The sequence below is a fragment of the Gavialis gangeticus genome, unplaced genomic scaffold, assembly GCF_001723915.1.
Source record: "Gavialis gangeticus isolate Ggan-Ray unplaced genomic scaffold, GavGan_comp1, whole genome shotgun sequence".
Classification (NCBI taxonomy): Eukaryota; Metazoa; Chordata; order Crocodylia; family Gavialidae; genus Gavialis; species Gavialis gangeticus.
The window spans coordinates 9,839,182-9,850,761 of record NW_017729012.1 but is presented as its reverse complement, the minus strand read 5'-3'; the positions used below and the strand labels follow the sequence as shown (position 1 = coordinate 9,850,761).

Here is an 11,580-nt window from a genome sequence, read left to right as displayed (position 1 = left end):
CGTAGCCCCCGCCGAGCGGCGCGGATGGCTGCGCCTTGCTGCCAGGCTGCGGCCCCGGGGAGGCGCCCGCCGCGCCCCAGCGCCTCGCCATGAACAGCCCGTACATCGCGCTGGAGCTGCTCATCGCCCTGCTGTCCATCGCGGGCAACGTGCTGGTGTGCTGGGCCGTGGCCACCAACCGCAAGCTGAAGACGGCCACCAACTACCTCCTGGTGTCGCTGGCCGTGGCCGACATCGGCGTGGGCGCGCTGGCCATCCCCTTCGCCATCACCATCAGCATCGGCTTCCGCGCCGACTTCCACAGCTGCCTCTTCCTGGCCTGCTTCGTGCTGGTGCTGACCCAGAGCTCCATCTTCAGCCTGCTGGCTGTGGCCGTGGACAGGTACCTGGCCATCAGGATCCCGCTCAGGTGAGGAGAGGAGAGGGGCACCCGGTGCCCCTGGGGCTGGGGGACGAGCGGGGCACGTGCTGGCTCTGGGGGTCCCGTCTGCCCTGCCCGCTGTCGCGGAGGGACAGGTCTGGCACAGGGCAGCTGGAGGGTCCTGCTGTGGCACGTAGGGCTGTAAAAGCCGAGGGGCTGTGGCTCGTAGCGATCCGGCGCCTCGTTTCGGCCCCCAAACAAGAGCCGAGCTGTTTGTGCGTGTCCATTTCTCAGCCAACAGCTGGATCGCGGCTGAAGCTGCCGCTTGCCGCACGAGTGAGGTTGCAAGTGGCCTTGCGTTGAGTCACCTTGGTCAGAGCTCAGGTCCCCTGGGCTCTAGCCCCAGCCCAGAGCGGCTGGAAAGGCCGCCCGCGCTGGGCAGAGCAGTGCTGCGAGCACTTGCATACGTGCGAGTTTACTAGAAAGACGCCATTGGAGTGGGGAGGAGATGCAAAAACGGGAACCCTGGAGCAGGTCTCTCCTTCCTCGTCGTCAGCAGGATTCCTCCAGTCAGAATGGGATCGTGTGAAAGAGAAACTGGTCGCAGGCTGTGTGGAGGGGCAGTGTCATGCGCTGGGCCAAAGGGCCTGGTGAGCGGAGTTCAAACGGTGCCACAGCTTCCTAGTGGCTGGAAAAGTGCCACCAAAGCCGGGTCCTAAGGTCGCAAGCGTAGCGAGCCTCGAGCTGCCACAGAGCTGGCGTGGCTGCACCTTAGCATGGGGGGAGTTGGCAGAGGCACATGCCCGGGGGGCTGGGGCTGCCCAGGAAGGGGGGCACCTCCGCCCAGCTGCATCGTTGCAGTTTATCCACCCAGGGCCGTGCTTTGGCGGCCAAGATTCCCATGACGATGCGGTGGCTTTGAAAGAGGCGAGCCCCGCCGGCCCTTTTCTGGTACACCAGAGCGTCTCAGTGCATTTGGCGCACGTGGGTTCCCCGTCAGGCAGGGCCGTGCGGCTGTAATGGGAGAGCGCGCGGGAGGGCAGTGCCGGCGAGATGCTGAACAGAACAGCCCGCAGCGCAGCGCGGCCCCTCGCCGGGACCGGACCTGCGGCGCCGGCGCTTTCAGGAGGACGACGGGCTTAGGGGGTTTCAGGGCCGCCAGCCTGCGTGAGCCTGGCTAATTGTTTACCTGCTACCTGCTGCAGGGTAATCGGAGGAAATTGCCTTTGGCTCAAGATAATGATTTATTGCCTATTCTGCGTATTTATTTCTCACTCCATGAAGTGGATCTGCCAGCTCCAGAGGGGCTAAAAGGCAGCTTGGCTTTTTTTTGGTCTGCCGTGCCATGAAGCCCACCCCCTCCCTGCGAGACGCGGCGGCGTGGGCCGTCCAGGAGCACTTCCTCGCCTCGGACCCTCACTTTTATGTTTGGCTGGAAGGGACGTGGCGGGGGGCGGGGATTCAGTTTCTGCCTGAGCAGAGGCGCAGCCAAGCAGGCGTTCACCTGCTGTGGACGGTATTTTTAACAGCTGGTAGGAAAGCAAATCGTCCCTCCCCTTTTCTCTCCTCCTCGATGGGCAGCTGGTTTGGTGGGACGGGGGTGGGTTTATGCTCCCACGCGGGATGCAACGGCCCCTTGTTTCCTGTTGGTCTCCGCCGCCGTCCTGTAAAACCGCGCATCACCTCTGCATGGACGTCTTTGTGACCGCGGGTCCCCTACGGCCCGGAGATGGGAGCCAGGGTTGTTTTCCTGCTCCTGGCAGCAGCGCGGGGCGCGGCGGGATCTCTGTCTGTGCACGCAGGCGTGTCCGTGGGCAGGCGTGTGCAGGGATTTAGAGTCCGTGCTGTACTTTGGAAAGCGGGGAGCAGCCTTCCCGTCACAGGGCCCCGCAGCGGTCACCCTCGCAGGGGTGTCCCCGGATGCAGGGCGCACGCAGGCACCTTGCCAGTGCCACGCTGCCACTTCGGGGACTGCTGTCCCTGCCGGCTTGGGCGTGGAAGTACGTGGAGGCCTGGCAGCTGAAGGCAGCGTTGGTTGGCAAACCCTGGTAGGGAGGAGGTGCGAGGCTCCCTCCTGCTTCCGCCTGGCTGCGGCCCTAGGATAATCCGGGTCCCGACTTGCCCGACTGGCTGCTCGAGTTCAGCCCATCTGCTGTTTCTCTAAGGAGGCTGGAGACGAGGACGGAGAAAGCTAGAGAGGAAAGTGCAGGCGACGCGCGGGCTTTGTGAAGGGCGCCTGGCGGGCGCTGGGCAGTCTTTGCTGCCAGGGAAGCGCTTTGCCTGCAGCTGCGGGGCTGGGGGTTTGTCTCTCTTGTGCAGCTGTCAGAGGGCCGGTGTCAAGCAAGCTCCGCGCCCTCCCTCCAGCGCCTGGGCTGACAAGTCAGGGCAAAGGCACAGTGCCACCAAAATCGAGCTGGCTTTTTGGGGTGAAACAACAGAAACGCTAAACCCCGGCTCTAGCTTCGGCTCCACGTGGAGCGAGCGGCTTCGTTTACCTCGGGCTGGGCTTAACCCTCGTTTCCTTTCTGACGTGTCTCCAGAAACGCCCGGCCCACATGCCGCCCGTAGTGTCCCAACCTCCGGGGCTTCCTGTGGCTGAATTGCGTGGGGGAAGAAACCCAGCGTTTCCTCCCGACGGCTTTGACTCTCCAGCCTCCTCGCTGCTCCGCCCGTCCTGAGCGACTCGGGCAGGGCAGGAGCCCGTCTCCCTTCTCCCGTCTGCTCTGACCGAGCCCTGTGCCCCGCGGCCTGCCCTCGCCCGTGCTGCCCGCAGCGTGGTCAGGCCCCGCGGGAGCGGTGAGCGTGGCGTGTGTGGGAGCAGGGGGGAAGTGCAGTTGCAAAGCGATGGAGCTGCAGTTTGTCAGAGGAAGTTGATGCCATCCGGCTGCACGTGGCGGGGGAGGCAGGGTGGCAGCGCTCCGGTCTGCGGTCAGAGCATGGACATCGGGTGCCAGGCAGCGTCCCCTCTTTGAGTCACCGTGCCGCCCATTCACAGCTGTGCGGGAATCACGCGGGCTGCGGCGTGATACCTGCGGGAAGACGACCGGGCTTTGCCGTTCTGCCGTGCGGGGAGTCGGTTTTGATGCCTCAGAAACAGACGTTTCTCCAGCTTCTCTGGCAAGGCAAAGACGTGGCGAGCGCGGTCAAGGGACGAGCCACGGGCTGCGTGCCAGGCGCTGCCAGCTGGGGTCTGCGGCCCCTCAAACCTCTTCTCCCCAGAGTGCAGGTCTGGTCTTAGATGGCAACCGCCCGCTCCTGCCATGAAGGGCAGAGTTGTTTGCAAAGACATTTCAAAAGCACCAGGTGTTCTTTTTTCAAAGGACTGTGCCCCCTTTTTTGCCCAAAACTATTGGCCACGTTCAGTCCTGGTCCCACCGCAGCTGCACAGAGCTGAATCCCCCGTCCCTGCTCTACCCAGGCCTCTTTATACACCCAGCTCAGGCAGGCCCTGTGCTGCCCACCAGCCCTTCCAGGCACCGCAGCCCTGGACTCAGGGTGCAGCAGGCAGCTCTGGCCTGTGAGCTGTCAGGAATTAGCGGCGCCAGCTGTGCCTCCAGATGTGCTGCCCTGAAGCCACTGGCAGGCTCGGGGGACTGGCACGTGCTGCTGATAATCCTCGCGGTGATGTTGCCGCCGAGCCTCCGCAGCCCCCCGCCCATCCGTGTGTGCTGCGCTGTGCCGCAGGGCGGAGGCCAGGGCTGTGCTGCGTGTGCAGGCACGGGGGGTGTTGCCTCTCCGGGTGCAGAGGGCGAGCGTGTCGGGGCAGGCTGCATCTGCCTTTGCCAGCACGGAGGCTTGGAGCTGCTCCTTTCCACGAGGGAGGCTGTGCATGCCACGTCTCTGCAGCCTGGGGCCACATGGCTGGTTCTGGCCACTCTTTGGCTTCTGGGCTCTCCCAGGTCCATCCACTGTGCTGCCCTCTGCTACCCATGGGCATCTCGCAGAGGACAGGGGGCTGCAGGGAAAAAGCCCCAGGTCCAGCTTGCAAGCTCCAAATGACCGCCCTGGTGCTCGTGGGCAGGCAACCCCAGCAGGGCTGGGAGCCCGGTGCGAAGGGCACAGTAGGTGGGATCAGTGTGGCGCTGGGGGAGCGCCCCTTTGGGCTCCCCCTGGGTCCCTGCTCCTTGTGCTTGTGCAGCCCCTAGCACGGGGATCCCCGCCACGCCACAAAGACCAGCTGAGCGGGAGGTGCCATGCGCTGAGCGGCTCAGCTCAGCTCAGCTCCCCTCACCTGGTAGCATGGGCCCGCGACGCGCCGTTCACCAGCTGGGCCGTGTGGGCTCTGCCCTGCGCTAACTCGCCCTTATTTACTCAGCAGTTGAGCTCCGAGGCCTCAGGCCGGTGTCGTCATCGGGCATAATTCAGGCTCTGGCAGGGCCGAGGGTACGTGCTCCACGAGCAGGAGCCGGACAGGGCAGAGGGGCAGACGGGAGCTGAAATGGGAACATGGAAACACGTGCTGGGGGGACAGGAGCTGGGGGGTCGCGGATGCTGGAAGGGAGCAGCGCCGGAGGCGGATGCGAGATGGGGGAGCCGGTCTGGCCATGCCCAGACGAGGGGCCTCTGGGGTGAGAGATGGGGCGGCTCCTCCAGAGAGCACCCGGGCAGATGCCGCAGCCCTGGAGCGCCGTCCCACCGCGTGCCCCAGTTTGGACTGGGGCCTCCAGCTTGTCCAGAGCCCCCAGGCTGCAGGGTCGCCGCGGGAGCCCGTGCCAGAGATGACTCAGTTCCTGCTGGTTGGGAGCCAGCTTTCTGGCTCTTGCACCAGCGCGGCTGGATTACTGACTGCTGGCCCCGCACCCTTGCCTCCCCCAGCCGGGCTCAGCAGAGCCGCCCCACAACGGCCAGCTGGCCCCCGGCCAAGGCAGCAGCGAATGTGAGCGCAAACAGCGATGGCGAAGGAGTGATGGTTGCGGCTGGGCCCCGGGCACTTGCTGGTGCTGCCTTGGGCGCCTCTGCTTTTTCACCGGAGCGTCACACCTCAGGTGCGCACCCCGCGCCGGCTGCCTGGTGCTTGGGCAGGACTAGGCCGAGGTGCAGAGTCCCCGTCTGTGACCCTCTGCTTCCAGCCCAGCATCCCGGCTCCAGCACGGGCAGGAGGGAGAGCACCGGCTCAGGTGCATCTTGAGGGCTTCCTGCCCTGCTCATTACCTTCCCTGGCCTCCACGAGCTCTGGGTTAGCGGTGTCCGGGTGCTGCCCGTTCTGCTCTTCATGGATCTGTTGCCCATGACTTTGGCTGGGCAGCAGCAGCAGCAGGGCCAGGTTGACAAAGGGCCCAACAGGGTTTTAAAATATATCTGGGCCCCTACGTTGTCGACGCCGCGGGGAAGCCAGAGGTTTGGGGGGTGAGAGGTCGGCCCTGTTCAAGGCAGTGTCAGCTGGCGCCTGGCAGCACTGGGCTCAGGCTCGGTGGCACGTGCAGGCTGGCTCCTGTGGGCTTTGCAGGGTGAGGGTGGGCAGGGGGTAGCTGTTTCCTTGCCCATTCAGCTGAGGCCGTCAGCGCTGGGACCGCATTGCTCACCACAGCTGTGCTCTTCTCGGCCCCCAGGTACAAGAGCCTGGTGACGGGGAAGCGGGCACGAGGCATCATCGCCGTGCTCTGGCTCCTGTCGTTTGCCATCGGGCTGATCCCACTGATGGGCTGGAACAACGCCATGGGTGGCTGCCCCAACACGACCAATGCGTCGGCGGCGGCCAGGGAGAGCCGCAAGCCCTGCCAGGTCTTCTGCCTGTTTGAGAACGTGGTCACCATGAGCTACATGGTTTACTTCAACTTCTTCGGCTGCGTGCTGCTCCCTCTTGCCATCATGCTGGGCATCTACATCAAGATTTTCATGGTGGCCTGCAAGCAGCTGCGGCAGATGGAGCTGATGGGCCACTCCCGGGCCACCCTGCAGCGGGAAGTGCACGCGGCCAAGTCCCTGGCCATCATCATGGGGCTCTTTGCCTTCTGTTGGCTGCCCCTGCACATCCTGAACTGCCTCACCTACTTCAAGGGCTTCAGCCACAGCAGGCCCGAGTGGGTCATGTACACAGCCATCGTCCTGTCGCACACCAACTCCGTCGTCAACCCCGTCATCTATGCCTACCGCATCCAGGACTTCCGCTGCACCTTCCGCAAGATCCTCTCCCAGGTGCTTTGCAAGGCGGACAATGGCCCCAAGTGCCCGAACGGCCACAGCCAGCACCTGACGGTCAGCAGCATCATCAGTGCCACCCCCACGTACGTTTGACCTGACCCGTCCCGGGCCTTGACGGCCTGGTCCTGGGAGCAAGGATGCTTGGCTCCCCGAGAGGAGTCGCGCTAGGAGCCGTGTGCATTTGTACTGGTTTTTATGTGAATTTTTCTATGACCACAGTGCCTCGTAGAGGGAGGATGTGACTGGGGCCTCTGCATGGCTCACCCTGGAGGATGCCTGGGGTGTGGGGTTGGGACTGGGCGCTATCTCCTGCCCAGTCAGAGATTGGACCTGAACCCCCGCCCTCCCAATGCAGGCTCCCCTCATCATGCTGCTCGTCTCCACCCTTAATTTTATTTTCCTCCCCCGTCTCCTTCCTGTAACGATCCCAGTTACTCAGGGCAGTGTGGCCCTGACGGCATGTTAGTCTGATCCTGGTTGGGTTTTTTTTCTTCCATCAATTGTTTGATGCAGCTTGTATTCTCCCATGGGAAATCCTCTTCCTGTCACCCAGTTGCTGGTGTGACCCAAAGCTGTGTGCCAGGCTCCGGAGGAGCAGGCCGTGAGCGGGAGGCCACTCGGGGCAGAGCTGGCGTCGCTCCTGTGGGGATGTCAGAGGAGAGAGGGGCTGGGATGGCAGGAAGGTGCCGCTTCCTCAACCTCCTCAGCTCCCCCATTCCCGGTGCGATATCCTGCCCTGGCAGTGGCTATAGGACTGGGTAGGGCCCCTCTGAATCTCACTGGGCAAGGCTCTGTGTTCAAGCCCTGCAGCCAGCATGGGCCAAAGCCCAGCTGCTGTTCTGAGGCTGCCCGGGGAGTCCAGGCGGTTGCGGATGCCTTTGCCCTTGCGCGGGTGTTGTTGATCCGCTGTGTAAATGGCTCAGATATTCCCAGCAGGGAGTCAGCAGCCGGAGACGCTGCTGAAGCAGGCACCCCAGTGCCCGCCTGACTCCGTGCAGCAGGCCCATGTCACGGCCAGCGCTGTAACTCAGTGTCCAGCTCGTCCCCGGTCACTGCACGCGGTGTGTCTCATCCATGTCTGAGCCCTGTTTGGTCTGTGCATGGCGCACGCAACTGGATAAAGGTGGGAAGAACCAGGTCCTTTGCAGCCGTGTCAGCTCTGTGAAGCATTTGCGTGTTTTCGGACGTCGGGCTCTGGGGTTGAGGAATGGGCTGTGGGGGCGCTGGTCCCCCAGCAGGGCAGGCATTGGGGATTGGGGTCCTGGGCGAAGTGGCAGCAGGTGGCTCTGAGCCTCCCGGCCACTGCAGCACGGCCCTGCCCAGCCAGAAGGCCGAGCTCAGGGGACGGATCCCGGGTGCGGAGATGGAGCCGAGCAGCAGCCTCGCACCTGCCCCGCAGGCTCCCCACTCGGCTCCTGCCGGCTGGCTGTGCCTTTTGCTGCTGCCATTTCCCAGGCACGGGCCACAGGGCAAAGGTCTCATGTCTCCAGTTCCCAGCTGGTCTCTGCTGCAGGAGCCTTGCTCATGGTTTAGTCCCCATCTGTGACCTTCTAGGCAGGGTTCGGTGCTTTTATCTCAGTCTCTTGTGTGTTTGCTCTCGCTGGCTGCATCCTTCGTGTTCATTGTGATCTCAAAGCAGCTGCCCTCGCTGCACCTCAATTTGTGAGAGCACACAACCAAGTGCCACAGCAGAGCCAGGGCCCAAAAGCAAAGGGCTGGGCTTCCCTTTCTCTGTACCTCTTATGGGCCATGAGGGCTGGAGAGCGCCCTGCCATTGGCTGCTGTGGCCACTGCCCTGGTGTGGACATGCTTCTGGGCTCCTTTCAGTTAGTGGCAGAGGTCCAGTGTGGGGCCAGCCCCAAGGTCATCAAAAGCAAAATGCAAACGGGCAGATTCTGAGCCCTGACGAGGCCCTTCAAAAAATCTGTCAATGCAAGTGAAAAGGGCAGAGGCAGTGCTGGGCACCACTTCCCGCATGGGGCTGGGCAGGTGGGATGCGCACCCATCTCCACGTTACCAGGTTTGGAGCTACGGGAATGCTGCTGTTTGCATGCAGGACCCACAGCTGCTGCCACGGGCTGAGCCTGGGCCAGGTTGCTGCTGCAGCAAGGGGGGTGTTGTACAAGGGGGACATGCACACCCGCGATTCCTGCTGTGCCAGGGTGGGTCTGGCTTGTTGCACCGTGCATGGCCTGGAAGGTCAGGTCATTTCTCTTCCCCCACTGGGTAACGTGGGGCAGAGCAAGCCAGGCCCAGCTTGGAGCGCAAGTGCCCCCAGCTGTCCCGCTGCCAATACCCAGTGGTACCAGAACCACAACCCAATCGCAGCGCCCCAGGGTGGACGCTGGGGCCTGGGAAGACAGACAGGGTTACCTGGTTCTGGCAGCACTAGGCTGTTCCTGAAGCCCAGCCCTCCCTCCAGGGCCCCCAGCGGGGTTTCTCCCAGGTGCAGCAAAGCTGGCAGCCCCTCACAGCTTTGCGCTGCCAGTGCAGCAGGGCTTGGCTGTAGCCACACACGCCACGTGCCCTGGGCCTCACCCTGCAGCATCTGCCGCTGAGAACCGGGCTGCCAAAGGTCTCCAAGGAGCCCTGCCCTGCCCTGCTTCAAGGGCTGACCCAGGCACGGCACACAGCACCCATGGGTGTGGAGTGTGGCAGCCTGGCCCGGGGCAACTGCTGTTTCTGCCGTATCCCAGCCCCCACCCCAGCAGCAGCAGGCAAAGGTGCTGATGCCACCAGGATCTCAGCCAGCACACAGGCTCCTCAGGTAGGTTTATTAACAGTGCGACTAGCACCTGGGCCCGGGCGGGTGGGCTGACTGCTGTGCTGCCAGCCCGGCTCCAATTCCAGAGGAGAACTGGCAGCCTTGGTACGTGCTTGCTCAGTTTAGGGGGCCAGGCACCTCACGTGCATGTGCCACCGGGACCACAGGTGCTTGCAGGTGGGTGTTAGCACACAGAGTGGGTCGTTCATCCATCCTTGTCTTCCTCCGCCAGAAGGATGTTTGCCAGCTGTTGGTCGGATACAGCAAGCTCCTGGCAGGCGCCGGTGGCCTGGCTGAGGTAGACAGCGAGGATGTGCTTGCACTGGGGGGTGGAAAGTTTGAGCAGATGAACAGCAGGGACGGCAGCGGGGCCCTCCTGCACTTGGCTTGTCTGGGATCAAACAGGTCCCTGCTGCTGCCCCTGGTTCCTGCTCTACTCCTGGCACTGGCCCCACTCCAGCTGCATCCCAGTCTTTCACTGATCCCATGTTTGCAGCCGGAGCACTGGGGCTCCCCGCAATGCCCCTGTGAGCTGCTTGGCTCCCACCTCCATGCAGAGCCCACGTCCACCCCCGCACACGGGCTCCTCACCAGCAGGCTGTCGGTCTTGCGCAGCACGGAGAAGGCAAAGGCTGGGCACGTGCAGAAGTGACAGGCGGCGTAGCAGGTGTAAAGCCTGCCTGAGCTCCCCAGCACCTGGAACACAGGCGGCCACCCAGGCCGGGGTCAGGAGCAGGCCACATCCCCAGCCCCATCCTGCAGCCGAGTGAGGTCAGGCAAGGCCAGGTCACCCTTGCAGGGGACACCTAGTGCCCAGCCCTCCCCCTCTCACCGCCACCTCTGCTGTGCTGCCCCTGGCATGTCCTATTTGACTCCATGAGCACAAGCCATGGGCAAACAGGGCTCCAGGTCCCTTCTTGAGGACCCCCTGATCCCTCCCAGTGCTGGAGCTGACCCCACGGCAGGAAACAGCTCCCCAGCCTCTGTGCACTCCTCCACTTGGGCTGCCTGGAGCACCGGGTGCTCCCTTCTCCCACACAGAGGCAAGCACTCCAGTGGCTTGGCGGCTGCTTTGCTGGTGGTACCCATCATGTCTCCTACACTGGGCCCTGGGGGGGCCAGGAGTGGCATCAGCTGGGTGGCTGAGACAACCCCTTAGACCTGCCAGGCAGAGGCACTCCCAGAAGTGGGACAGACGCAGCCCGCAAGGGGGCTAGCGGCTCAGACACTGGGGCTCTGGCCATCTTGTTAGCACAAGCTGCTGCAGCTGCTTGGAGTCTGCTCCAGTGGTGCAGAGAGAGCTTGCACTTCCTGCGAGGGGCCTGGCAGCTCCGTTTCTGTCCTGGGGACACTGTGGGCAGGCTGACATGGCCTGTTCTTACAGCCCGGGCTGGGGAGGCAGCGGGGAGCTCCGTCCCTCACGGCTGTGGCCAGAGGAGGTTTCCACGCTGCTCAGCCTGCAGCAGCATTAGCTAGAGGCCTCTCGTATCTACCGTGAGGAGGCTGGACTTGATGCCAGGCCTGCCCAACCCCATGCCCTGTTGACCAAACGTTCCAGAGACGAACAGGGCTCCTCTCTATTTCTGCTAGAAGCCAAGTGCCCAGGTTACTCAGAGCCCCGCTGCAAGGACGATCTGAGGGAGCAGTGCATGTCCTTGTCCAGCATGGCCAGGGCTACGCGAGCAGACAGCGACCAACACATGCTGGAGAGCCTAAGCAGGATGAGGAGCAGGCGTGGTTCATACCTGGTACGCTGCCCGTCCGCTGGGGGACACGACGCGGGTCACCGAGCGCCGGTCCACCAGGTCCAAGGCTGGGACAGCAATTGGGCCAAACACAAACTTGAGCCTGGGAGAGGAGCCGGTGGGTTAGGGCACGGTGCAGGCAGTGTGGATGTGCCATCCCCCAGCCTGCTGCTGCCCCAGTCAGGTGGTGGCCACCTTCCCCCCACCCCGTGCGCCTGGAGACATCTGAGCTACGGGCCACAGCTGCTGGGACTTGAGACTTCCCAAGCCAATGGTCAGGCTAAGAAATGACTAGAACGTGAGTCTCTCCCAGCGAGGCTGCTTTGCACTGTCCCTGCTGTGACAGCAAGGCCCTCAAAGCAGGACAGAGACCACAGCCCTCCCACTGCATGTTTATGGCCTTTATCTGCAGATAGATAGCTGCCATACCTGCTGGGAGTCACGTAGGGATACCTGATAACCTGCTTGTGGGGGCTGGACACCTGAACCTGGCACCTATTGTCCAGGCAGCTCCTAGGCTTAGGTGTGCTGCTAGACGTGCTCTTCCTGCCTGCCTGGGAACCCGTTCC

General features: G+C 63.4%; 2 protein-coding genes across 2 annotated transcripts in view; one reads left to right on the top strand and one right to left on the bottom strand.

Annotated features, from left to right (window-relative positions):
• Positions 1-6: 6 nt before the first annotated feature.
• Positions 7-7,639, top strand: ADORA2B (adenosine A2b receptor). The gene is made up of 2 exons (XM_019511218.1): positions 7-409; positions 5,911-7,639. The coding sequence occupies exons 1-2, from the start codon at positions 90-92 to the stop codon at positions 6,593-6,595; spliced, it is 1,005 nt and encodes a 334-aa protein (XP_019366763.1). The 5' UTR covers positions 7-89; the 3' UTR covers positions 6,596-7,639.
• A 1,616-nt stretch (positions 7,640-9,255) lies between these two features.
• The window catches only part of ZSWIM7 (zinc finger SWIM-type containing 7), a 22,284-nt gene continuing 19,959 nt past the window's right edge, over positions 9,256-11,580 (bottom strand). Inside the window, exons 4-6 of the mRNA XM_019511220.1 lie at positions 11,012-11,114; positions 9,858-9,962; positions 9,256-9,588 (exon numbers count right to left, since the gene is read on the bottom strand). Coding sequence (XP_019366765.1) covers positions 9,472-9,588; positions 9,858-9,962; positions 11,012-11,114 — 325 coding nt within the window. The 3' untranslated portion in view covers positions 9,256-9,471. The remainder of the gene's footprint in view (positions 9,589-9,857; positions 9,963-11,011; positions 11,115-11,580) is intronic.

Coding starts and splice junctions, on each gene's coding strand:
- ADORA2B (XM_019511218.1), top strand. CDS start 90: ATGAACAGCCCGTACATCGCGCTGGAGCTGCTCATCGCCCTGCTGTCC. Junction 410..5,910: donor GCCATCAGGATCCCGCTCAG/GTGAGGAGAGGA, acceptor CTCGGCCCCCAG/GTACAAGAGCCTGGTGACGG.